This window comes from Phyllostomus hastatus, unplaced genomic scaffold (genome assembly GCF_019186645.2).
Source record: "Phyllostomus hastatus isolate PE091 unplaced genomic scaffold, TTU_PhHast_1.1 phas_scaffold_501, whole genome shotgun sequence".
NCBI classification, from domain to species: Eukaryota; Metazoa; Chordata; class Mammalia; order Chiroptera; family Phyllostomidae; genus Phyllostomus; species Phyllostomus hastatus.
In genome coordinates, this window is record NW_025334033.1 from 52,533,669 (window position 1) to 52,559,694 (window position 26,026).

General features: G+C 52.4%; 1 protein-coding gene across 1 annotated transcript; it reads left to right on the forward strand.

The window, feature by feature from the left end:
* LRRC74A (leucine rich repeat containing 74A) lies at positions 1 to 26,026 on the forward strand. Its single transcript, XM_045823451.1, has 14 exons — positions 1 to 37; positions 1,486 to 1,614; positions 4,387 to 4,559; positions 7,127 to 7,234; positions 8,154 to 8,250; positions 10,461 to 10,510; positions 10,886 to 10,967; positions 15,207 to 15,292; positions 15,755 to 15,949; positions 18,839 to 18,934; positions 21,411 to 21,557; positions 23,044 to 23,151; positions 23,310 to 23,392; positions 25,928 to 26,026. The coding sequence occupies exons 1-14, from the start codon at positions 1 to 3 to the stop codon at positions 25,935 to 25,937; spliced, it is 1,401 nt and encodes a 466-aa protein (XP_045679407.1). The 3' UTR covers positions 25,938 to 26,026.

Sequence of the window (26,026 nt, forward strand, 5' to 3'; positions counted from 1 at the left end):
ATGGACAATGACGAACATCTTGAGTCTGAGACAACAGGTGAAAAGGCATCCCATCTCTCACCACCCAGGCCCCTCCAGGCCGCCGCAGCATAACACACAGTGGGCCCCTGGACCCAGAGCCCTCGAGACTCGGGATGATGTGTTGCGTTGACTTGGCTGCAGGACTTGCCAGACAAGGAGTGAGAGAGTTAAATGCTTGTGGTGCTGGCACTGGCCCCTACCCGCTCTAGCCGACTTTCAACTTCACTTTTTGATCTGGTGGATGTCCTGTTGGTAGTTTGAAATGTTCCTGTGTTGGGAACATTTACACCACTGGAATTGACTACCACGACACATCATTTACCAGCATTGCACTGGTAATGATGGTTGGATGGAATTCTGAAATTGTTTGACTAAGGAAGAAATAAGACTCAGAAAGTCATCATTTCTCCATAGCTCCAGTTGCTGGATAAGCTGCTGCATGTCTTCTAACTGTCAGGCCACTGGCTGTTTCCACCCCGTATCACACAGACCTTGTCTTACAGTCTGGAAAATAAATGTTGGGGCCTGGGTCTGTGGACAAGGACTAAGAAAGACACAGACCTGTGTAGTCTCATCAGGAACCCCCGTCTTAGAACCTAGGTGGTCAAAACGCAGGACCCCTGCCACGAATGCTCAGCCCGCCCACAGGATAAGTTGGCCGAGTTCTGTCAGGCCCCCTGGCAGTGCAGCCTGTCTTTTCTCAACCGCTGCTTCCTGCTGATGTAGGAGGATGAGCTCTGGACATTGCTGTGTGGCTTTTGGGAGCCCGCAGCTGGTCCCAGATCAGTGGTCCAGTGGCAGAGAAGCCACATCTAATGAGTGAGGGCAGCTCAGGACACATGTATTTAATCAGAGCAGTGAATTTCAACCCCAAGGAGATTTTGCAAGCCCTTCTTTCTTTATGGTCATCAAATAGATGTTGGCTTAAAAGGAGGAGAAGCTAGGTCAAATTCTTAGCAGTGCAGTTAGTCCTCTTGATTCCTGGGACGGCCCCTGTTCCAGTTGATTTTATATTTGAGTGAGCCACCTGCCTGCCCTCTCCAGCATCGATTGTGCCTGCCAGTGAGGGAGCCCAGGCATTGGCACGCATCCTCTCCCCAAAAGAGTAAAGCAACTCTGAACCCCACCCAAGCCAGTAAGAAAGAAAAGAGGGAGCAAGAAACCAATGTCCAAGGCAGGCCCCAAACTGGAAATGGGGCAGCAAATCCCCAGAGAACACAGGGGAGAGGAGCACAGAACCCCATAGACCACTCGGCCAGGAGGCAGCAGTGTCGGGAGGGAGGGAGGGCCTGCAGAATGAAGTGCCCTGGCATCCTGGGCCATGTGAAGCTGGGGGACAAAGGCTGCGGCCAGGACCCGGGACCCAGAGAAGGGGAACAGGGGCAGAGGGAAGCCGGTGGCGAGTCCACCTGAAAGGCTGGCAGGTTTCATTTCCAGAATCAAGGAGATGTGTTTTCCTTGCAGAGGAGAATGGAGCCCAGCCAGCACCACAGAGCAGCGAAGAAATGCTCTACTGTGAGGCCGAACCACCCCCGCCTGTCGATAAAGAGAAACCAGCCCAGGAGAGCTCAGAAACAGACCTCGAGATCGAAGGTGAGAGTGGGCATTCGGACGGGGAGGGGGCAGCTCGCCTCCTTCCTCAGAAGCTGCCGACACCCGGTTTCCCCAGCTGGCCACGGCTCTGCCTGGCAGGTTGTTGTGCAGGAGGAGGCAGGTGGTAGAAACGTCTGTGCTCGATTTTGTGCCACGTCCTCCTCAAGGCTGGAGGCGGTGGCTGCTGGTGGCCATGGTGACCGCTGCCCATGCTTGCGGCCTGGCTCATGAGCGGAGTTGTCACATCAGCTTGTTGAAAGCTGAACCAGTAAATGAACAGGGATTTCAGGCATTCCATGTGTTTCCACATGCGGCATCTTGCGTCACCTTCGCCATAGTCCCAGGGGGTAGGCATTATTGCCCGCCTTAACAGAGGGAGCCGAGGCTCAAAGACATTGTAGGAGTCACCCAAGTCCACCAAGAGCTTCCCAATGTTTGCTGATCCCAAGTTTGCCTTGCCCTGCCCATCTCCCTCCTGCATTCCATGTTCCAGGAGCCCCTGGAGTGTCTGTGGCCCATCCTGCATCCCGGAGACTTTCCTCTACCCCCATCAGAGTTCTTGTTCCACTACTTGAGAGCCTCATGATAAATCCAAGTGCATGGGTATGGGGGGTCGTGGGGTGGGGGGACTGCCTGAGCTGCAGCAAGGACTCTCGTACTGGGAACACTTTCTCCCTTCTCTCCCTCCCAGCTTCCCCAAGAAGGGAAGTGCCACAGAGAACGCTCGTGAAGCGAGGCAAGAACAACATTGGCCACACCTGATGGGCCAGCCTCGGACCTCCCAGGCTGAGTCTAGCCTCGTGACCCTCCCTCTCCCGTGTTCTGACGGCTGGGTGGTGGACAGGGAGCAGAGGCTGTGGAGATGCAGGGGAGGGTGCTCTGCTAAATTCAACTGTCGAGTGTCTTTATACAGTCAGTTCCTAACCTGGGCTGCTGTCAACATACTCCGCCCATACACAGACCTCCCTCCTGCCCCCTGGGCATCTTCTTGCTCTTTCTCCAACTTCTTTTCCACTGCAAGTCTGTTGCTAATGTTGCTTTCAACACTGAATTTTACCTGGTTGGAAGAGGCAGCAGGTAGCAACCCTGAATATTTTGTCCAAGATGCCTGATTCCATTCATTCCCCTCCTTATCCCCCACTCCCTGCCAGTGATACCAGTGTTACAAGCTGCCTCTGAAATGTAACCCTAGTTGAATGAATGCAGCTAGGAGCGGTCAGCAGAATTAAACAGCTGAATTAGTGCCAACGACACAGCTGGGGGTTAGCTATGCTGCCTTGGCGAACAAGAACCTCTAGTGATAAAATTTGGTGGCAACTCTGCGCTGAGGTAGAAACTTGGGAATCTCCATTCTTGGTGCCCCTGCTATTGATGCCAAGATGCTGGGATGGGGGCAGGAAGGGCTTCTTGGGGCAGCCTGAGGCCTGATCCCACATAGGAATAGCAAGCTGGTGTGAGGGTACAAAAGAGGCAGAGAAGGGAGCAGAAGTTGCTCACCCACCTCACGCTACTTCTCCTACACAACCGTGGTTCTCACTTAGAGGTGATTTTGCACCCCAGGGGGCATTTGGCAAACTGGGGTGGGGGTTGCTACTGGCGTCTCATGGGCAGAGGCCAGGCATTCTGCTAACTCCCCTACGTGGTACCTGACAGCCCCTCAGAACAGAGAATGGTCCGACACCAAATGTCAATCAGCAGTGCCAAGTGTGAGAAACCCTGCTCTACAACCACCGCCAAGAGAAGGCCAGTTGGTAGCTGTGCCGGCAAAATCGACTTCCTTGTCAAGCTGTTGTCCTATCACCAACAGAGGTCCCATTGTCTGTCTCAGAAATGTTTGGGGTGGCTTGGCCCAAGGCTCCGGGACCCAAAGGAAAACAGATGCAGGCTTGGACCCCAGCTGGCCACGGGAAAGCTTGCCATCAACGGGCCTCGCCTCATGAGGACACAGCTGCGGGGCCATCCGGAATCCAGGCAGGCCCACGGCCCGCTGCCCGCCCACAGACAGGCCCGGCTGGTCTACAACCTGCAAAACAAAGGCTCCGAGAGGTTGGAATCGAGAAGTGAAGGCTCTAATTCTGTCGCTGGCCCTAGCGTCGATCAGCTGTGTGTGATTTGGGGCTCGATTTGTCATTGGTAGAGATGACGGTCCTCTTTGGAGAAAAAAATAACACAGAAGCCCTGGAAAGAAGAATGCCCACTCGCGTGAGTTTCTTTGTTTCTGGCCGATTTGGGGGCCTCTCCAACTGGCACTGATTTGCCACCTTGAGAAGCCCACCCTCTCCTTCTTCACGCTTCTCTAAATCTTTAGTAATGCTTCAGTTACGGCTCACACTTGAACTGTCGTAGCAAAATTAAAACTGAAACGGAGACTCCCTCAACCATCAGCACCAGCCACAGAGCACCAGCTCTGTGTCTGTTTGGCTTCTCAGAGCTGCCCCCAGGTGAGCAGGAGACCTGGGCCTTCACTCATCCTTGGTGATCGGCCACCAAGGAAGGTAGGGGCTGGGGGGGGGGGGTGGTGAGGGGGGGCTCCTTCTCTTGAAGCCTAAACCCCAGGGCCTTGCTTCTTCCCCAAAGGAAGCACTCATTGGAGGCTTTCTGGACTTGGAGTCTCCCCCCACCACTGCTGGCTCACTTTCCAATTGGAGTTGCCTCCTAAGCACACGCCCATAGGGACAGATCCTCAGAAGTGAACGGGCCTGGGGTTAGAAGAGAGATAAGGCAAAGGCAGAAGAGAAACCCCACTCCTCCCATTTGCTTCTTTGTCTGCAGATGCTGAGAGATTGTTCACCACTGGACAAAGGGAGCTGTACACAGAGGCCTGCAAGCTGGTGGGCGTGGTGCCCGTGTCCTACTTCCTCCGGAACATGGAAGAGGCCTTCCTGAACCTCAGCCACCATGGTCTGGGCCCCAACGGTACCAAGGCTATTGCTATAGCCCTGGTGGTGAGCATGCCAGTGGAGGCACATGAAGCCTGGCAGAGGCCGGGGCTTGACAGGGTGGTAGGCCCAAGAGTCAGAGAGACCCCCATGGGACCCTATATTGCATCCTTTATGCCCATCCCGCCATAGGCTTCTGCTTGACTGCCAATTTCCCCAACAGGCATGGGCTCCCCATTAGGTACCGGGAAGGAGGCTGTTAGAGACCTGGGCCTTGGAAGTGTATGCCCTTTTCTCTTTGGGAAACAAAGGCACCAGCCCGTGGGCCCCCCAAAAGTGGCTGGGCTATGTGTTAAATCAAGAGCAAAATATAAAATGTCAGCCTGGGTCACAATTCCAAAGCTCACCTTTGCTGTAAATGGGTTCACCACTGAGCCATTCCATTCAATGTCTACCTTTTGGAAAGTTATAATTCTTAAGGATCACACTGTAGAGTGGATCATGTTTTTCCATAGGAATAATGTTCTCTCTTGGCTTGGCATGGGTGAACCAGGACTTGACCTTGAATTCATCATAGCCTTATATAATTCTAATTGATTATATACAGAGCTGATTCCTATCCCAGGAAAACAGAAAATTTAACATAATGTCAGAACTACATTTTTTGTTCACTTAGGAGAGTAAAGAGAAAGTTCAATTAAAAAAAAGCACTTGCTCATTTTTGGAACTATAATAGCATTTGCATTTAGCTCACCCCCATTAAGAAGTTATATAAAATTTGAGAGTGCACTGCTTTCTGGGGAGGGAGAGAAAAGGACGGGAAGAGCAGACAAAGAACAAAGCCATCTTGAAATTTATTGAGCATTGAAAGACTGATTAATGAAGTATTAGGAATGCACCATTACCTCCCAAGTTACATGGGATAAAAAGGATGATAATGAAATCCTCTCAGGATGTGAGCCACGTGTTTCTTAGCGACAGCAGTTCCTGTTTGGGGAGAGTTTTTTCTACTTTGATTCTCTGTATCACTCGTTTGACGATGAATTACCATGACATTCTGGTGGACTCAGTTTTATTTATCTTTTGTACTGTTTCACTTCCCATGTGTTGCATTTACCTGTCATAGAGGAAAAGCACCCTGAAAGGAGGGATCTTATTTCACACATCTTCTCGTCTATTCCTCAACTGCCTGTCTCCGTGCCCTTGCACTTGGTGCAGTGCAAGGCCCTGCAGAGCAGCGATGTTCTCTGGTCATCTTGTTTCCCCACAGTCAGCACAGAGGGTGACCAGTACATACTCGACCATGTGAGATGCATGTGGATGGACTCTGTGATTAGCTGCCTAATGCACCACACACTGTGCTTGGTCCCCAGAGTGACTCTGGAAGTGGTCATTTAACCCATTTCTGGACACCACTAGGTGACACCTAGACTAGAGGCCACCTGAGTTATCTCCCTGGACTTTGAGCCAGAGGAATGCTGCCCATCCCGGATGGCTGAGGCCAGAAGACATTCCATGAAGGCCCTGGGCAGACCATCCCCTGTTTCAGGAACTCACGCCATTGCATTCTCCCTTTTTCTGATGCTGGGGCTCCTCACTGCTGGCTACTGCCCTCGCTGCATGGTGTGCTTTGAAAATGCTCACATGCAAAGATGTGTCTGTTCTCTGTGCTTTTCTGCACTGGGTGCAAGGCAGGGAAGGGAGGAACACAAGTTCTGGTTAGTGCTAACCCCAGGCCCTCAGGCTTCAAGGCCAGCCGTGTCCTCCCTGTGGGAAGGCAGATGAGCTTGACTCTAGATATTTAAGATCTAAGTCCAGCTCCTTCCAAACAACCTGAGGCAGCGTCCTAACTAAAAGAGGGTACCTGATTCGCCTGAAGCCTAAACTAGAAGAAAGGCTTCTGACGGAAGCAGGCGCAGCGAATGCTTTATGTCTAAAGCCTTATGCTTACACACTCTTATTAAATGTGTCAGGTTCTCCTCAATCTTGGAGTAGGTCGCAGGCCTCTCTCCTCAAGGCTAAATAAATAATTAAAATATGTTCTGCTCACCCTTGTACCTCTTACTTTCAGGGCTTTGTTTGAATATCCCTCTCCTAAGTTCCCCCGCAGAGCCCTTTTAGGGGGAGGTGCCCAGGATAAGCATATTGCCCTAGAAAATATGCATTTAAAATATAATGCATATTTTTAATATGCATTAAATATGCATATTAAAATGCATATTAAAATATAATGCATATTTAATATGCATTAAAATATAAAATATAAACATACAGGGGTGGGCAAAGGTAGGTTCACAGTTGTAATGCTCTACAAATAAATAATATAATAATTAGTAAATAATAATAACACAAGAATAAACTTGTGTTTCATGGACTCACAGCGGAAACCTAGTCTTGCCCACCCTGTATTGTCCTAGCCATCAGTGGGATAGCTCAGCTCTTATGCCTCATTCTCCTGTTCCTATCTACTCCTCTGAAACTGCTAGCCTGCATCTCCATAACCCGTGACATGGCTGGGATAATCAGGAGAGGAGACAGGTTCCGGGCCAGGTCAAGGAACTGACTAAGTCACCAACCACCTCCGTCTTTCTCTCCGCCCCCACCCCTTCCCCACCCCCACTTCGTGGCTGCAGTCCAACACGACTGTGATCTCCCTGGAGCTGGAAGACAATTGTATCATGGAGGAGGGCGTCCTGAGCCTGGTGGAGATGCTACAAGAGAACTATTACCTCCAGGAGCTGGTACTATGCCTGCCCTACTGGCTCCCACCACCACACCCGGGGTCTCAGAGCCCACTGGAGACAAGCCAGAGGCCCCAGCCCAGGCCCGGGCCCGGGCCAGCCTCCAGGCTTTCTGCCATGAGTCCAGGAATCCCTCTCCTCTAGAACTGACTTCTCAGAGGCTGGCCAGGGGGGCCATGTTCCCCGTGGCTGCAGGGAACCCTAAGAAAGCACTTCTGTTTGGACCTCATAAACCCGGAAATTGATTAACTTACTTCTGTGCAGTTGCCTTAAAGTAAAATTTTAAAAATAAACACGTGAAATAATTATATGAAGTACAACGTGCCTGGAGACAGAGGATGGTGGTGGTCACGTGACATGAATATGCTAAAGACCAGTAAACTGCACATTTTAAATGGTCATGGTGGTGAATGCTGTACTGTGTCTATTTTACCACAATAAGAAAGTAAGATAATAATGGCTGGTTTATATTAAGTCCCTCCCACTAGCCGTCTCAGCACAGTGATTCCGTTCTTGAATCAGTAAATGGAATCTGCAAGTGATGATTTACTCTAAACTCACTTTTGTTTTATGCCAAACTCTTCCAATATGGCTGACCTGGGTTTCGAAAAAGTTAGGGTGGGCTGATCTAAAGCACCAGAGCTAAACTGGGGAAGTGGGGCATCATTGAAGCTAACTTCAGAGGAAACGAGGACCAGCTCGAGGGCCTTGCAGCGAGCCGGTGCAACAGCTGTGTTCCTATCATTCTTCTCCCTCTGGACCACGCTGACCCTCCCCATCCTTTCACCCGAGGACCCCCTCCCCACTGAGACCCCACTGCCTTAGTGTAGGTCTTGAGCCAGCCACACCCTGGTGTCATTTGCTGATGAAGTACCTTTGTTGGGATTTGTACACACATAACTGTTTTTCTTGCCCTTAGAATATTTCCAACAATGACCTTGGTTTCGAGGGAGCCAGAATCATCTCACGGTTTCTCCAGAGAAATTCCTCTTCGCTCTTGAACCTTCAACTCTCAGGTGAGCCTATGAAGTAGGAGGGAGAGGACGCTGGGAATGAAAAGGAGACAAGCAGAAGGTGAAGAGCAGAGAGAATCAAAGTTGAGCTGAGCCAGACCTGGCCCTTCTGACGTCAGAGACTAGCACACTGCGCCTGCGCCTGCTGAGCCTTTCCAGTCACGCTCACCCCGCTCCACCACCACCAGCCTGGCCTCCTGGATTTCCTCCTCGATCCACTCATGATCCACATGGCAGCATCCCTTCTTCCGCTTTAAAGTCTCCTCCCCCAGATATGTCTGGGTGACTCAGGGACTCTCCATTCACGCCTCGGCTCAGATGTCATCTCTATCCTGTTTCCCTGCTTGGTTTTCCTTAATGGCATTTATTTCTACCTGACCCGCTGTTGGACACCTATTTTTAGTTAGTTTACTATCTATCTTACAGAAAACAAAAAGTCAGTTGAGAATTCTAGTACCCACAGACCCGCCCTCTCTCAGGTTTATGGTTTCAGTTTACACCAAATGGGCCCCCCCACCAATCCCTAAGACAAGAAATTAACATGTAAGTGATCCTTTGCTGGTAATACCCGAAAGCATGCAGCAGAAGCAAACATAACACCTCCAACCCCTCGACCCACACTCCACGCTGCTTGGGATTCCCACAGATAAAGCTGTCCTAAGGATGGGCTCACAGTCCAAAATTGCAAAATGAGAAACAGAACACGGTGAGAGTTATCAGATTCAAGTGACAGCACTGGGCTCTCAAGGACCTCAGGAAATAAATGATCAGATACACACACTCCACATCGAGTGACCACATACCTCATCCCCAAGCAGCACAGGAACACTTTTAATTTGGTTAAACGGCAAGCAAACAGATACCTTGCACTTAACTACAAACTATGTTTAACTGATTAAGAAAACACAAATAAAAACATAACTCTTTAAAAGATCTCCCCAAATAATACTTACAGAAATGAAAAATATATAACCCTTGAAATTAGAGACTCAATGGATAAATTCAACAGCATATTAGATGTAGGTAAATAAAATTAGTGACCTGGAAGACAGGTAAAAGGATGTTTTATCTAATTTTTCAGTAGAGAAGATAAAGAGAGAATGTAAAAGACAAAAGAATGTACAAGAACGAATAGACTCAATGTAGCTGATAAGAGTTCCAGAAGGGGAAGAGAACAACTGAGCAACAGTATTTGAACGAATTACAGCTGATGTGTTTCCTGAATTAGTGAATTCTAAAATTACCTAATGTTATACATTGACTAGCTTTTTATGTCATTTTATTGCATTGGTACCAGATACGACCAAAGAAGTACTTGTATTTCGGTGGATATATTGATTCATTCATTCATTCAGCATTTATTGAGCACCTGCTATGTACCAAGTCCTGTTTATGCTAGAGATACAAAGGTTTTTAAAGGTGCAGATGAGAATTTTGGCGATAAGTCTCTGTGTCACGGATTTCCCAGAAAGCTTTTAGACGGCTCAGCAGGGCCAGGGCTGGGGTAAGATGAGGGAGGCACACACCTTGCAGTTGTGCAATTTCAGGGGCACCCAAAAGCTCAGTAGCTAAATAAAATAAATCTTGACACAATATTTTAAGAGTTAAAATTGATACAAAAATTCTCTGCAAGGAATAAAACATCAACACTTTAAAAACACGATCCAAAAGGAACAGATTGGGGTAAGGTGAGTGAGGCTGAGCTATGCGAGGGTGGAGTCAGATCCCGCCCTTATTTAAAATTTGAAAGCGCCGTTCATCACAAATGTTTTTGCACTGATTTTTATTTTTTAAATGTTAGGATATTATTCATTGAGATCTTTCGGCACCCCTTAGATTTGTGCACACAAAGGCAAGCACGGCACGTGTCCCCTTCTGGTCTGCCTCTGCTGCTTAGACTGCGATAGCATTTTTGTAAGATCACGGGCTTTAGGCTCGAGGCCCGAGGTCTGATGCTGCCAGTAATGCCCACGGTACCGACTCCTGGAATTTCCTGGACAGCCACAGCAGAGCAAGAAGGGGACGTTAAAGGGGCTGGTAAATAGTTGCCCTTTTTCCTCCTGTTTTCTTCTGTGTCCACATTTTTGCTCTCAGTACTTGCCACCTTTTCTACATCTGATGGTTCCGAAGGGAAGGGACAGGCACTGCTAGGCTATGGGAGGGCAAGGGAGCCCTGGCCTGGAGAGAATTCCTAACGCCCTCCTCCGTTACAGGAAATGGCTTCAGGGATGAATCGGCAGAGCTGCTGTGCACGGCCCTGTCGGTGAGAAGCAGGGCATGGGTACAGCCAAGCCACGTGGGAGATGTCCCTGGAGATCCTGGGGCCCCGGGGGCACTGCTGGCTAGAGGGAAATGAGGCCAGTTGCATGGTTTTGGGAGCTGGTGAGTGTTGGCACTCTGCTGATCCCGGCCAAAGCCACAGCAAATGGTAGAGCTGTTTGGCTGGCAATAAAGTCTCCCAGGTGTCAGCAACAGTCACCAGAAAATGAACAAGGAATTGTCTGCAGGATAATAACCCTATTTGCCCACACTTTGGGTGTATGGGAGCCCTCCATCACACTGACCTGGGCTGACGGAGGCATTTGCAGTCACATGGAAGACCCTCATCACCTCTCTCCCCACTGGTTTTTTTTCTCAGGCCAATTACCGAATTCGGGAGATTGACCTCAGTCACAACCAGTTCTCTGACAAGGGAGGAGAGTTCCTGGGACAGATGCTGGGTGAGTAGCCACTGAGGGAAGGGGCCGGCAAAGGAGGGGAACTTGGCAAACGATCCATTGTTGGGCTGCGTCTCCTGTTATTATTGTCATTGAGCATTCTAATTATGCAAGTGATGTAAACTACACCCGAAATATGTTTTAAATGTGGCGAGTAAAACTTTTAAATGATTAGGAGAATGTGTAGAGTGAAATAATTTGCTGACCTCAGGGAGGCTAATGGTTATTACACAGGCACAATGAGTAGAAACTGCAACAAAAACGATTCTTGTGTTTGACCACAATGGGTTTAAAACTGAGGATAGTAAAAGATATTTTGTGGTGATGTTAAGACAACAGTCGGGGGGGTAGATATTTGCAGCGTTTGTATAATATAAAAGATTAGTGTTCAGAATGTTGATAAAAGATCCTCCAGATCAATCAATGACAAACACTTAAAAAAAAAAAAAAACTCACAATGGCCAAGGCATATGGACAGTGAAAAAGAAAAAAAAAGTCAAATGCCCAGTCTCATTAGCAATCAGAAAAATGTCATTACTAAAACAAGAAAAAGATTCCCCCTTGTCATCTACCAAAGCTGCAACATTTTCAAGCCAGAGAATATACAGTGCGGTAAACACAGGGGAGAAATCACATTCAGAAGCTGCTAGGTAAAGGCACTTTGGAGAGCGATTTGACAGTGTTTAGTGAAATTGAACATGCATGTTTTCTAGGATGCAGCAATTCACCTCTATAGGTCTCAGAGATGCTGCCTGCCTCTCTCTCTCTCTCTCTCTCTCTCTCTCTCACACACACACACACACACACACACACACAAATGTCTAAAGAGGTTCATTGCAAACTTGTTATAAAAGAAGAAAATAGAAAGAGCCTAAATGTTCATGCCTACAGAAACAAGTAGACAAAGGCAGGACATTCTTAGCGGTGGGGAGTGGGTGCTAATTGAGGTGGGGTGGTGAGAGAAAGCACCCCCCCCCCCAGGAAGGCAGCTTTCTGTTGAAACCTGACTGTGACTGCGGACACAGCTGTGCTAGGGCCCAGGAGCTCGACACTGCAGGCAGAAAGCACAGAGGCTGGCAGGGGGAGGCTGGCAGGGGTGAGGAGCCCGGCGGGGAGGTGGGAGCAGTGTGGCTGAAGCAGAGGGCACAGGGGCAGAGAGTAGAAGAGGTCATTGAGGTGGCCTGCAGCCAGTCATGTCCGTCTTTGTGGACTCAGACATGCGCAGAGTCTGGGTTGTAGTCTACGTGTGGTGAGGAGTCGTTGAAGGCTGTGAAGGTGGGAAATGACGTGGTTTGGTCTGTAGCTCTCGAGCTTCTCCCTGAAGAATGCAACTGAGGAGAACAAAAACGTAAGGAGGGACGCCGATTAGGAGGTTCCAGGCAAGACAAGGTAACAGCTCGGGCTACGGGAGCAGTGGTAATGGGCAGAGCAGGTGGATTCACAGTGTGTTTTGGAAGCACTCATACCTCGGCACTCATCAGCTCCAGAGCTCATCAAACCCTGCACTCGTCACATTTCGATGAGAAAAAGATGTTTCAGCACTCAGTGTTTGCTCAGGACTTGTCAAACTCGCTGGGACCTGCATGAGCCATGACGCTGCCCACGAGAGAAAATGCTTCGTCACTCGTCGCCCCCTCGGTACTCGCCAGTTTCGGCACTCGTCACCAGCTCCGGAACACCTTAGTGACGAGTTCCGAGGCACCGCTGTAAAGCCTAAAGGACTTGTTGACGTGAAGAGTGAGGGGAAGCGGAAGAGAAGGAGAGACTCACGGTCATCCTGTTTCAGATCCCGGTTGGATGGCGGTGTCGTTTACTTAGGCGGGGAAAACTCGGGGAGTCAGGGGTCCAGAGGAACAGGATTGAGGGGCCGAGAGTTTTTTGGGGGGCCATGTTGTGTGTGTGATGCCCGTGGAACACACACGTGGAGATGTCGGGTAGGCGGTTTGCTGTGCGAGTTTGGAGGCCGGCCAGGGCTGGACAGACACGTTTGGGAGCCAAAGGCAAATGGGTGTGTTTAAAACCATGGGGCACAGTGGGGGCATCTAGGCAGCCGTGTGGGTGGAGCTGAGCAGGTGGCCATCACACTGATTCCGGGTCACTCCCGCATTTTTAGGTGTCGCGGAAGGGAAGGACGAGCCTGAGAAGGCGTGGTCAGTTGAGTAGCAGGGGCCACGTAAGGGAGCATTTCAAGGAGGGGAAAGTGCTCCGTGGGGTCCAGCACTGTGCTGGCGATGTGAGCGAGTATGGAGACCCGACCCGAGTGGACTGAGTGGGCTGAGCTGCAAAGGGGAGGCAGAGAAGGGGGCGCGGCAACATCAGCAACTCCAGAAGCTCAGATGGGACAAGGCTGGACAGAAGGATGAGGTGGCAGGGAGCACAGGAAAGTTTTTAAGGATGGAAGATGCTGCGAGAGGGAAAGAAGGAGCTGATGGTGCCAAAGAAGGAGACACTTACAGGAGCAAAGTCCTTGAAGAGACTCAAACAGTGGCCCCCAGGATAAAGATGGCCTCAGAGAGCGGTAGGGACCTCTCATCCACCGAAAGAGGGAAGAGCTCGAGAGTGGGTGCCCGCATGGCCGGGGGGCAGAGGCAGGCAGGACGCAGCTCTCCCGCCCCACTGCTGCCTGAAGATGAGGCCAGGTGTCCAGCTGAGAGCGGGGTTCAGGCCGGCAGGTGTGAGGAGAGGCGAGCAGGTACAAAGCCGCACGTAGGAGGGGAAGAACAACGTATAAAAGAATTGTGGGCAGTCTGCATCGCTGCCAGAAAACTTACTTTCAAACATTTAAAAACTCTTAATTTTTAAATGAAATCAAAGGGAGACAACATTCTGTTTTAAGCACTAATCATCACACTGTATACACAGCTTCTAAAATTATTATTATTAAAGTTACCAAGTAGCAAGCGATTCCCATGTGACAAGCATCATGCTCGGCATTGCACACCGGTCCTCACGACAACGCTTGCACGGGGTGACGCCTCTGTGCCACCAGTAAGACAACAGAGGTCGGGGGGGGGGGGGGGGCGGGGGCGGTGCGAGCAAGCCGCCCGAGGTCACACGGCGAGAGAGCTGTAAGAACAGAATGAAAGTGTAAATTTTGTGGCCATTTAAGAAACGCAGGTGTGCAAGGTATAACTAAGCAAGGGAATTGGCCGAGAATAGGAAATAAGGGGGAAAAAAAAGAAGATGAGAGAGAGAGAGAAAGGGAGGAAGTTTGTTCTCAAAATAGTGCAAGGTACCATGTGCTTTACTGAAAGTACACCCTGGTGGCCGATGCAGAGAGAGACCCAATCGGTGCCCAACGCGTTGTCCACTTAAAAACAAAACGAAAAACAACAACAAGACAGAGCAAGGCGTTTTCCTGGGCCTGAGGCCCAATGAAGCTCCTGCCACTCAGCAAAGCTTCAGTGGTGGTTTAGCCTCCGCTTCCGTGGTGTCCCCAGCACATCTGCCCTCGCCGAACAAAAATAACAACGATCTGTTTCCATAGGATGTTTTGCCAACCCCATGCAGCATGTAAACAAAAGTGCCTTTAAACTTTTTTTAAAAGTGCAATGTCTCTGCTGACCTGGCTTCTAGGCAAGCCTGACGCCTCATGACTTCCAGTGGATCACGTACCTAAAGCTCTCCAGGACAGAAATTCTGGAGCCACCACTGCTCCCGTGGGTCTCCGTGGAAACACCACTAGGTGGCGCCAGTGCTATGCCCGTCACAACCTCCCTGGGTCCACGCAACCCCTGTTTCCAGGCCACCTCCACCCACTTTCATGGTTACAGAACATTCCACACTGTGGCTGTTTACAAGCACCTCACCCGTCCCCTGTGAGTCACCAGCCTTACTCTTCTAAGCGATGCCACAGCGAACGTCTACAAGCATGTAGCTCTTCTCACGTCCGGTCTCCTTAGGAAGAGTCTCAGAGCTGACAGCGCTGTGTGATAGGGTCACACGGATTTTAACAGGAAGGTACCTGTGACCAGATGATCTTTGCCAAATAAATAATACTAACTTGCTTGCCACCTCCAATGCACGAGTGCGATTGTCTTACTTCATCGTCACCATCCCTGGAAATCATCTTATGAGCCTGTACGTAAGTGATTTTGTGTTTGTGAAGAGTGTTACCTCGGTGTTTCCCTCTTCACATGCACCGTTGAGTGGCCCTCATCCCCATGGCGTGGGTTCCGCCAGCCCCGAGAGCGGGTTTTCTGGGACGCAGGGGAGGCTCAGTGGGCCCCGCTTCTCCCCCAGCCCTCAACGTAGGCCTCGTGACGCTGGATCTGAGCTGGAATCACTTCTGCTCACGGGCAGCGGTGGCCTTGTGCAGCGGCCTCCGGGTAAGGCGCTCCCCGGGAGGGGCTTGTTGAGCCCCGGGGTGGGGTGGGGGTGTGGGGAGAGGTCCCGCCCCACCCTCTCCAACCTCTCCCTGGTGGTCGCCACTGACGGGGCTGTACTGAGCTCCGGTCGAGTGCTCCTCGCATAGCTGGTCTCGCTCTCACAATGCCTGGATGCTCATTACTCTTTGGTATAAATCCTATCTGGGAAAATTCACCCTGCTGGGTCCTATGTGGCATCTATGGGGGTCTTTCAAGAGAGAAATTTTATTATGGGGTAAGGAAGGATTAGACCCCAAAAGGAATGAGTCTCAGGAATACTTGAGCCTCTGAGCCCAGCTGAGAGGGATCCAGACAGATCTGGCAAAGACCCCTCTCCCGGGGACCACCGAGCTCCCAGGTGGGGTGCCAGCAGCGGGGAGAATGCAACCTTGGTGCTGGTGCTCTTCTCCCCTCGCCCTGGAGTCTAACGTGACCCTGAAGACCCTGGACCTCTCCATGAATGGCTTTGGGAACGAGGGGGCTGCGGCCTTCGGGGAGGCCCTCAGACTCAACAGCTCCCTGGCCTACGTGGACATCAGCGCCAATAACATCAGCAATGAAGGGATCTCCAAGATCGGCAGGGGGCTGGAGATGAATGAGAGCATCAAAGTTCTGAAGGTAAAGTCTTCACATAGCTAGGCACAGCTGTTTTGCATGTGCATCTGTGTGTGTGTCCGTGCATCTCTATGTTCGTCCATGTGTGTGCATTGTGTGTGTGTGTGTTTGTCGGGATGGCGGCAGCAGGGTGATGGCAGCACTGGGTGTGGCTAGAGAAAATCACCGGGAAAATCCCCCTTGCGCTGCACCTGCACACGTAGTCTTGGCTGTCTCCTGCTGTGAACCCAGCGCCGCCCTCTGCCCTCACCGGTGCATGCACAGCAGTCATCTCATAACTGACTGGTCCTCCTTCCTCCTCTCGGAGTCTCCTTCAAGCCCTTGAGCATCAGCCTGACTTCCCCCCTTCCCCCATCAACTGCCCTCCAGCTCAGACCCTCCCCGCATGGGCACCTGCTGTCCAACTCCAGTGCCCTCAGCCCTGTGTGCTTCCCTGACCTCAGTTTACCCCGTGCTTCCCCTCTCTCCCACCCAAGGCCTCAGGGCCTCCTGTCACCTCCCTCGTCCAGTCCTGCCAGAGCCTTGCTCGCGCCTGCCCAGAGGACCTGCGGCGCTCTCTCTCCCCGGCTGCTGTCCCCCATCGGCTGTAACTGCTCCCTGCCGCCCAGCGCAGCTCCAGCAACAGTTCCTCGGGGACCCCTGCTGGAGCCACAGAGCCTTGTGTACCCCACCACGGGGAACTGGACAGGATTTCTCTTGACAGGCTCGTGTGAATGACGGTCTGTCTCCGGCGAGTGTGAGAGCGTCATGAGGACAGAGACCGTGCTGAGTGTTGCCTGTTGTTACACATACCCCTTGTGCCCAGCAGAGTGCTGGGCATATAGTAGGTGCCAGTGAAACTGTATTAAATGAATGAATACGTATTTCATTTTAGATTAATTTGCTTATAAATGTGAGTTTATAACATAGAAGCCTCTGGGAAGTCGGAAAACGGATGAAAGATGAAGCTCCCCTTTGCCCCCATGAGCCAGGTCCCATGCCAGGTGATTTGCCTCCTTCCTCCCAGCCCGAGCCCCCGGAGTGGGGTCCGCTTGTCAGAAGGGAGGCCTGGGGCTCAGTGGTTGGCTGGGGCCCCACGGCCAACCGTGGGCAGAGGGAAGCCTGGGCGACCTGGCCTTTCCATGGCGACTCTGACTCCTGGGAGATGTGGGGGTGGCTCAGAGCGACCCCAGAGGCGAGGGAGGGCCCTGGTGTAAGAAGAATGGCAGTCAGGAATCAGTGAGGATGGGCTGCCATCGGAGAGGACAACCTCCTTAGAGCTGCTCAGGTGACAAAGGAAGCCAGTCAGCCTCTGACCAGGAGAGGGAACGGGGTGACTGGAGCCCAGCCCAGCCCAGTCCAGCCGGCCCTCTCGTGACCGACACAGCAGAGGCTCCGTCCTGGCAGGGCCCGGACCCAGCGGAACTCAGAGAAGAGAGACGGACCCCGCCTCAGTGGCCAGTGCAGCCAAGGGAAGTTCAGAGACCCTGAATTTTAAAGACTGAAAAGTCACCAAACAGAAGGGCGGCAAAGGCTGTTCCCGGGTATGAGGATATAGGGAAGTTTAACATGTTTTTTGGCCTACTTCAATTTTTTTCTACAGTGACCAAACATAGTAAATATATTTTAATTATTTAAAATGTTTTTAAAAGTGAGAAAGAGAAAAGCTTAAATTATAACTCAGTTGCATCACAGGTGGCGGCCACGTCAATCTGGCCACCGGAATGATGACTCTCCGCACGCCGCCCCTGCCCTCCTTTCCCTAATCTTGGGAAAAGAGTCCCCCCGGGAAGTGAGGCAGGCAAAGGACTGTAGGTGCTAAGCCCGGTGAGGGCAGGGCGCAAGCCTGTCTTTTCTCACTGGAATACATCAGAGCCTGGGAAGCAGCTGACACGTAGTAGGTCCTCCATAAAAGCTTCAGCCTGTCTCATCATGAAACCGCCCGACCGAGAGCTTTCAATAACAACCACTAACGTTCATTGGCTGCTTTCTATCTACCATGTGCTCTTTTGAACACTCTGCTTGCACTGATTTATTGAATCCTCAGGGCAGCCCGAGGTGATGGGTGCGCAGTGGTCGGGGAATTCACGCAAGGCCAGAAAGCTAGTAAGCAGAGCCACGGGCTCCACGTTCCCAGCTGTGAGCCTCCACACCACCCTCAGTGGCTCCCGGCACCACTGGGACAATGCCCTGCGTCCTTAGCGGGGCCCACGAGGCCCTCTGGGGTCTGGCCAGCTCTGCGGCCTCGTTTTCTCAGCTCCTGCTCGCGGAACACTTGCTGCCGCCCAGACGCCTCTGCTCCTTGGCGCTTGCGGACCCCAGTCTTCTGGGCTGCATCTGTTCTCTCCTCTGGTCCTGCCCTCGCCCCGCCCCTTCCTCGTACCTCCCCAACCTCCATGTGTCCCGCAAGCCTCTGTGCGGCTGTCCTCCCCTCTGTACTGGATGCCCTCTTCCTGGTCTACAAATACCAGTGTGGCCCCCCGCCCGTGTCATCACCGTACTTCTGATGCCATTTACTCGTTCGCCGGTGTCCACGTCTAGAACACAAGCTAACCCGACGGCGGAGACCTTCTTCTCATTTCTGTCTGTGCCCCCCTCTGCTTGTAACCCAGCAACTGGCATGCAACAGGCCCCAGCAAATGTTTGTTGGATGGATGGATGGATGGATGGATGGATGGGCAGGCAGTGAGATGGGCAGTGGGCTGATGAATAGGTGGGTGGCTGGCTGAACAGTAAGGTGAACAGACAGATGGACAATTGGACAGACAGACAGACAGGGAGCCAAGTGCTTACCAAGAAGTCTGGATGGGAGAAAGAGGTGGTCACTTGATGGAGAGAAGTGGAACCTGGGCCCCGAGCCAGCCTCCCCGGTCCCCATCTCAGCCTCCCCCCGTCTTGCTCCCCTTCCCACAGCTGTTCCTGAACCCCATGAGCATAGACGGGGCTATCATCCTCATCATGTCCATCAAGAGGAACACCAGGTCCAAGATGGAAAAGCTTGACATTTCCGTAAGTAACCGAACGGTGACTGCTCGCGCAGTTGCCATGGCCACACTCAGAGGCCCTCACTCCAGGAAAAAGTCACTCCTTTCCGAGTACAGCTCTGCCCCTCCGGGGGCCCGTTCCATAGGACTAGCCCTGCAGCCAGTACAGCGAAGCGTGAAGTCGCTGACCAGGTCCTGGGAACCGGGGATCTGAGCACAGAGAGGGGGGAAACGCAGGGAAGAGGCAGGAGGGCCCCAGGACACAGTCGCTCATGTCAGCTTGGCAGCTGGATGGCCCTGAACCCCAGAATGGTCCCAGAATCACAGGACTTCTCAAATCTGAGTAGTAAAACATGGACGAACTTGTGTTTTCATTTCGTAATCTAGCCTACTCTACTCGGAGCAGTATTTGAGGGTAAAAAAAAAAAAATCCCTTGATGGTTGAAAAAGCCCTGAGGAAGTGAACTTCAGGCTGCCAGGCACCCTCACCGGCATCATCCTGAAGGGCGCAGCTGATCATGACTCTGCCCTGTGCTGGTCTGCCCTTTCATGCTCTTTCACTCCCCCACAGTGACTCTGCACCTGCAGGCTTGTTTGCTCCTACCCCGGGGAGGCAGGTCCCACGGCTGCCGCAGCCGCGTACCACAAACTGGGTGGGTCAAACACGGGGATGTATTGTCTCTCAGTTCTGGAAGCTAGAAGTCCAAGGCGAAGGTGTGGGCAGGGTCGGCTCCTCCTGAGGGTTCTGAGGGAGAATCTGCTCCCCGCCTCCCTGCTAACGTCAGGCGGTCGTTGGCAACGCTGGCCTTCCTCCGCTGGTGATGCGACAACCCCAGTCTCCGCCCCTGAGCTCACCTGGCGTTCTCCCTGTGCGCCTGTCTGTCGCCACACCCAAACGTCCCCTTTTCATAAGGACACCAGTCGTATCGGAGCAGACCCACCCAAAAGACCTCGTCGTAACTCAGAGACCCTGTTTCCGAGTAAGGTCAGGTTCACAGGTGCTGGGGGTTAGCACTGCAACATCTGTTTTGGGTGGGGACACAGTTCAACCCACAACAGAACTTTTCCTCATTTTCCCATTGTCCATATAATGAAGCTGAAACAGAGGTCGGTTAGGTGACTTGCTTGCCCAGGACCACACACACAGCCAGTGAGCACCACAGCAAGGGGCAAACCCAGGGCGTCTGCCTCCCGCGCCAGAGTTCTGAAAAGGCGCGGTGGTACGTTTTTAAACGCCACGCCGATGTGATGGTTTGCTCAGATGTCAATGCCTTGCCATGATGATATCAGTGATGATGTTTGTTGAATATTTAAACCCAAGCTCCTTGGAACTGAAGCCTAAGAAAATTTTCGACTTAATGTTTGCCACAGATTTATCAAACATTGTAAATACCTACTTTCTTTTCACTGGGTCCCCCTCACCCCTCCCTCCCTGCCCCAGGACCCTGGTGCTCACGAGTCTTTATCATCCTCCTCTGAGGTCTCTCTCTGCCCTCACCCCACAGCTCTGCCCTTGCAACCACCATGCTCCCCTCGCTCCCTCCCCGCCCTGCCTCTGGGCCTCAGCCACGGGTCCAGGTTTGGGGGATATGTGATTTGCCCTCCCACAGAGCTGGTTGGAAGGTACGGACCCAGGCACGGCCTTGGTGTGTCCGAGGGCATGTTGGAAACGGCGCTGTCCAGGCCCCAGTGGCATACACACCCGTGCGCGGGGATCACATTGCTGCTTAACAGCCTACCAGAACAAGTGGGTCGGAATTAGCCTTTTGTCAGTTATGCTGCCATAAGTCTAAGAGGTGCTGGAATTCCTTCATTGTAGGTGCTTCTAGAACTTTCTCTAGAATATCTACAGAGGGGAGGGGTAAGTCTTCAGCCCTTAAGCATGGGTTTAACTCTTTGGAAGGCGAGAGATACTCAGAATCACATCTGAGGAGTGGAGCAGGTCGACCAAAGCTGTGAGGTCGGGTTTGATCAAATGCTGTTTCACGACACACGTTTTCTCCCGTGGCCTTTGACCCAGCACCCCGGACACTGCCCCATGGAAGCTCCCAGCGCGCTTTGAGCCGCGCCCAGGGTGGGAGCCAGGGGTTCTCTTCCAGGGGTTCTCTTTCAGCAGTGCCCCTGCTCCGCAGTCCAGCACTGGTGTGACAGGGACACCTCCCAGGGCCACTCTGCCGCCCCGTCACCACATCTCATCTGTCAAACAGAGACTAACGCCTGCCATCAGGGGGTGGCGCTGAGGTCACAGCATGTGACACGTCCCCAGCACTCAACTAGAACATCTGGTGGATCAGCTGGGAAACCCACGGGTTAAACCACGAGCTCTAAGACGCAGGAGCCACCCCAGTCTGGGAGCAGCACTGCCGGGCAAACTGGAGAAGACGGAACCCTTGGGCTTTGGTGTGGGCGGGGACAGCATGTTCGGGCGGGACAGCATCTGGGCCTGGCGATGGCAGTGCTGGTGCCCCCACCGTGATGGGTCCCCTCTCCCCCTGCCTCAGAACGTGATGGTGTCCGAGCAGTTTGTGAAAATATTGGACGGGGTGTACGCCGTGCACCCCCAGCTGGATGTGACCTACAAGGCAGTCCAGGGCCTCTCGGTCAAGAGCACCTTCTTCCTGTGGACGAACCCCATGAAACTGATCCAGGTAAGCCCCTGCTTTCCTCTCAGACCCCTGGGGGCCCCCTGCAGACAGCCGCCCTCTGACTCCCATCAGCGACCCAGAGTTTCCCCTCCCGCAAAGGGCACAACCCTCTCTGACAAGGAACGGCTCGGACGTGGAAACTTCCCCATGGATGTCGGACTCCTCACAGAAAGGAACAGCTGAGAACAGGCTGGAGTGGGAGGGGCTTGGAACAGGAAGGTTTCTACCAGCCAGGCTCTTCCCCTTGCTGTTGTAGGACCAAAGGCAAATTACTGAAGCTTTCTGTACCTCAACCTCTTCACCTGTAAGATGGGCTGCTATGCAGATAAATTCTATAACATGCATGAATTGGTTAGAACAATGCCTGGCATATAGCAAGCACCCAATAAATGTGGGCTCTTTCCAATAGCTGGTAAGGATGCCAAGCAAGACACCCCTGTGGTCAGGACAGGGCAGCTCTTTAGTGGTTTCAGCAAAAGAGGGACCCTCGGCCTAAGGTGGCTCAGTTGGTTGGGTATCATACAACATGGCAAAAGGTCGCTGGTTCGATTCCTGGTCAGGACACGTACCTGGGTTGGGGATTCAGTTCCCGGTTTAGGTGCATACAAGAGGCAACAGATTGATGTTTTTCTCCCTCTCTTTCTCCCTCCCTTCCCCCCTCTTTAAAAATAAATAAATAATAGCCCTGGCTGGTGTGGCTCAGTGGATTGAGTGCCAGCCTGAGAACCAAAGGGTCACCAGCTTGATTCCCAGTCAGGGCACATGCCTGAGTTGTGGGCCAGGTCCAGGGTAGGGGGTACATGAGAGGCAACCACACATTGATGTTTCTCTCCCTCTTTCTCCTTCCCTTCCCCTCTCTCTAAAAATAAATAATTTTTTTTCTTTTAAAAAGGTGTTACCTCTGGATGGTGGGATCGGATTTATGGATTACTTTTCATTTTCTTCTTTCTACTAATTTGAAATTACCTTACAGTGTGAGTGGGTAATATTTTTGAAATGAAGACAGTGACATATTATTTTTAAAATACTCTGACACGGTACTTCTCCACAAGTGTGTGAAATGATGAGAATTCAAAGAATTCCGAGAGCCAGTCCTGCCCACCGCACAGCACGTTTGCGGTCTGGTCTTCCGGTCTGGGAGCTAAGGACCGCCCACCCACCGTCCATGGTGCTCCGCCGACAGTGCACCATCCACGTGGTCTTAGCAGAGGCAATGTCAGAACTAAATAACACACGTGAGCACAATCACAGCCCTGTGCCCTCCGTGCCGGGGGACCTTCACAGCATCAGCCTGGATAGGAAGGACTCTTGGTCCTAAGTGACTCGAACACCCAGCACACTCTAGCTCCTGGGTCCACCTTGTCCCACTCACCCCCGGCCTGCTAGGTCTGGGTCCAGGCCGCCCTGTGATGGGAGGGGAGAGGAGGGAATGTTGTTACACAGGTTATAAGGTCAAGCGTTTGCTCCTGGTGTCTCCTGCTTCTCTCAGAGTTATGCAGACCAGAACAAAATCACGATCTTGGACTTCTTCAAGAGCTTGAACCCCGCTGGGACTGTAAAGATGCCGATGGGCGAATTCTGGAAAGTCATGATACAGGTGTGCTGATCTCTAGCAGCCGTGGGCACTCTGCGTATGTGTGTGTGTGTACATGCGTGCATGTGTGCGTGTGCATGTGTGTGGTGGGGCAGGGGTTGCCCGGAGAGCAGGTGGGCCGAGACCCCCATTAACCTCGCCTGTTCCATTCACCTCTGCAGCAGGACAAGGTCCCCCTAAACCGGTTCCAGCTCAGGGAGCTGACAAAGCGGCTGGATAACAAGAAAGGCATGGTGGACTTCAGGTCAGCACAGGCCCAGTGGCCGACCCCCACCCACCATCTGTCCTGGGCAGGCCCTCGGTTCTCTATAAGGCACCCTGGCTGGTTTGGCCCGAGCTCTTGGGGCCACCCTGTCTGCATTTTATGTCCCTTGCCTAGCAGGCCGCCTCTGCCCCATCCCAGGGCTGGCCCCACTGTTTACCCTCCTGCTCATCTTCCATTGGCTCACTCAGCCGAGCGTCAGCCTCCCCTGCCTGCTGCTGGATGCCGGCCAGGTTCTGGGGACGCAGTGCTCACAGCAGATAGGAAGTGACACAAAGGAGCACAGGGTTACACCCTGGCGTGGTGAAAGGGGTTTGGGAGTATGTACAAGATACCACGGCAGCCCAAAGAGGAGGCATCACTCAGGCAGGAGGTGTCACATAGACAAAGACGGGAGGGCAGAGGGATGTCAAGTACCAAGTCCTGATGTGTGAGCCGCACGCAGCACACTGGGGACCGCAGGTCATTCCAGTCTGCTGTAGCTTCGGGAATGACGCAGGTTGTGACTTAGGCTGAAGTCCTCGAGGCAGGTAGGAAAGGACTATGATGATGATAATTACAATGATATCCAACACCCGTAAATCCTTACCACGTGCCAAGGACTCCGCCAGTCGCCAAACAGGCACAGTTGCTGGACTCTCGCGGGACCCAGTGGCGGTGCTGGTCTCAGCCCTGTGCTGTAAGTGATGAACTCGAGCTTTAGAGAAGGAAAGCACCGGAGTGAAGTGCTCACCGCCGGAAAGGACGGCGGTGGCCGTGGAACCCAGGTCTGCGTGGTGCCAGAACCTGCTCCGCCACGCTAGACCTCCCCACTGAGGCCACAGCACCCCGCCGCGTCTGAGGGTTGGGGCACCCGCCGGGCCCCACACTTCGTGTCTGGCAATGTCCTTAGGGAGCTCCATCAGAGGAGCGCCCCCTCTGGTCCTGCCCGGAAAGACGGCCCCAATACCCCTGGCCTGTGCCTCCATCAGCACCGCCCACGGGGAGGAGCCACTGCGCAGACCCGGAGGGCAGTCTGGCCCACCCGCAAACCCTGCCCTTAGGAAGGGCGTGGCCATTCGCGGGGCTCTCCGTCTCCAAATCTTTAGAGTGGAGTGGTAGCCACAGCATCCAAGAGAGTTTGGTACGGATCGAGTGGGGACGGTGCACATCAGGAGCCGTCATTCAGCGAGGGGGCCCTCAAGGACGGCTCAGGCCTGTACACCATCCCCCACCCGTCCCTCCGTCCTGAACCTCTCCCCGCCCCCCCCCGCACCCCGCCCTCCCGGAAGTGGAGCTTCGTGTTCTTTGGGACACTGGTGGGAAGCGCCGGAGGCAGAGGTCAAGAGACCAGGTTCCGGATCCAGTAAACCCTCCAGCTTTGTAGACAAGGTCACCTGGGGATCAAGAGGCAGTACCGGGGCCACACCCTGCGGCTCTGTTAGTTCTGCCTCAAGGGCTGAGTTGTGATTTCCATTGTTGCGTGAGTTTTTATTTTCACTTACTGCTGCAAATGACACCTACATATAAAAATTCTACATCCACAGAAGGAGAGTAAGAAGAAAATGTAGTGTTTTTTGCACCCCCTCCCCCAGTTTGCCCGGCTCCCAGAGTGCCCTCACGGATTATTTTAGTGCATATTTCCCTAACTTTTCCCACATACTTGCAACCAAGTATGTGTGTGAGTGTGTGTGTGTGTATGTGTGATATAATCGTTACGAACACGGGCTCTGGGGCCAAACCACCTGAGTTCAACCCCAGCTCCACTCCTGTGGAAACTTAGGCTAGTTACCCAGTCTCCCTGGGCCTGCGTTTACCCGTCTGCATTGCGGTGCTAATAGTAGTACCCACAGCACACAGGTTATTATCGAGGAGTAAATGAATTAATGCTTACAAAAGCATTTCGAGCTTTCCCTGGCATGTTACCACATGCATTTTATCACATATTGTATCACAGAGTACGCATACGCTTTACCACGTGTTGTATCACACAGACACACACGCTATTGCTCATTTATCACACATGGAGTCACACTGCCATGTTCCTCTGAACTCGCTTTGTCGTGCAGTGTGTCTGGTGATCTTTCCAGGTGAGTACGGTTAGCGCCGTCTCAGGCTTTTCAGCTGCTGTGTGGTATTTCACAGTACAGGAGTCTTGCAATTTAATCTCATTTTGATGGATGTTTATTCTATTTTGCTACTACAAATAACCCTGCCACCAAGACCCTTTTGTACACAGTGTTTGCACGCGAGTGTTCTCTCACAGGGGCTCGGCAGGGCAAACCCCGTGTGACTGCGGGCCAAAGGGCATGCACATTCTGAACTTAACCCTGCTGCCGAGCCCTTGACCACAACGTGACCCAGCCCTCTGCTCCTTCTCCGGGCCGACAGCAGACCCTACCCACGGTCAGTGCTGTGCCAGGCCAAGAGACATGTACACAAATGGTCTCACTTTCAGTTGAGCCTGTCTAAACATTTTCCTCCATCAGCCATGAGGCTGCACTGGCGCTCACACTGTCCCCTTACCTTTCACACCAGTTTCTTGTAAATGGGGAAGCCATAGCAACGAGTCTGGCCTGGAAAGAAGTCTCTGCAACAGAAAAGTCCTGGCAGGTCGGACGGTGGCAAGGAGGAAGC

Coding starts and splice junctions, on each gene's coding strand:
- LRRC74A (XM_045823451.1), top strand. CDS start 1: ATGGACAATGACGAACATCTTGAGTCTGAGACAACAG. Junction 15,293..15,754: donor CCTTGTGCAGCGGCCTCCGG/GTAAGGCGCTCC, acceptor CTCGCCCTGGAG/TCTAACGTGACCCTGAAGAC. Junction 21,558..23,043: donor ACCCCATGAAACTGATCCAG/GTAAGCCCCTGC, acceptor TGCTTCTCTCAG/AGTTATGCAGACCAGAACAA.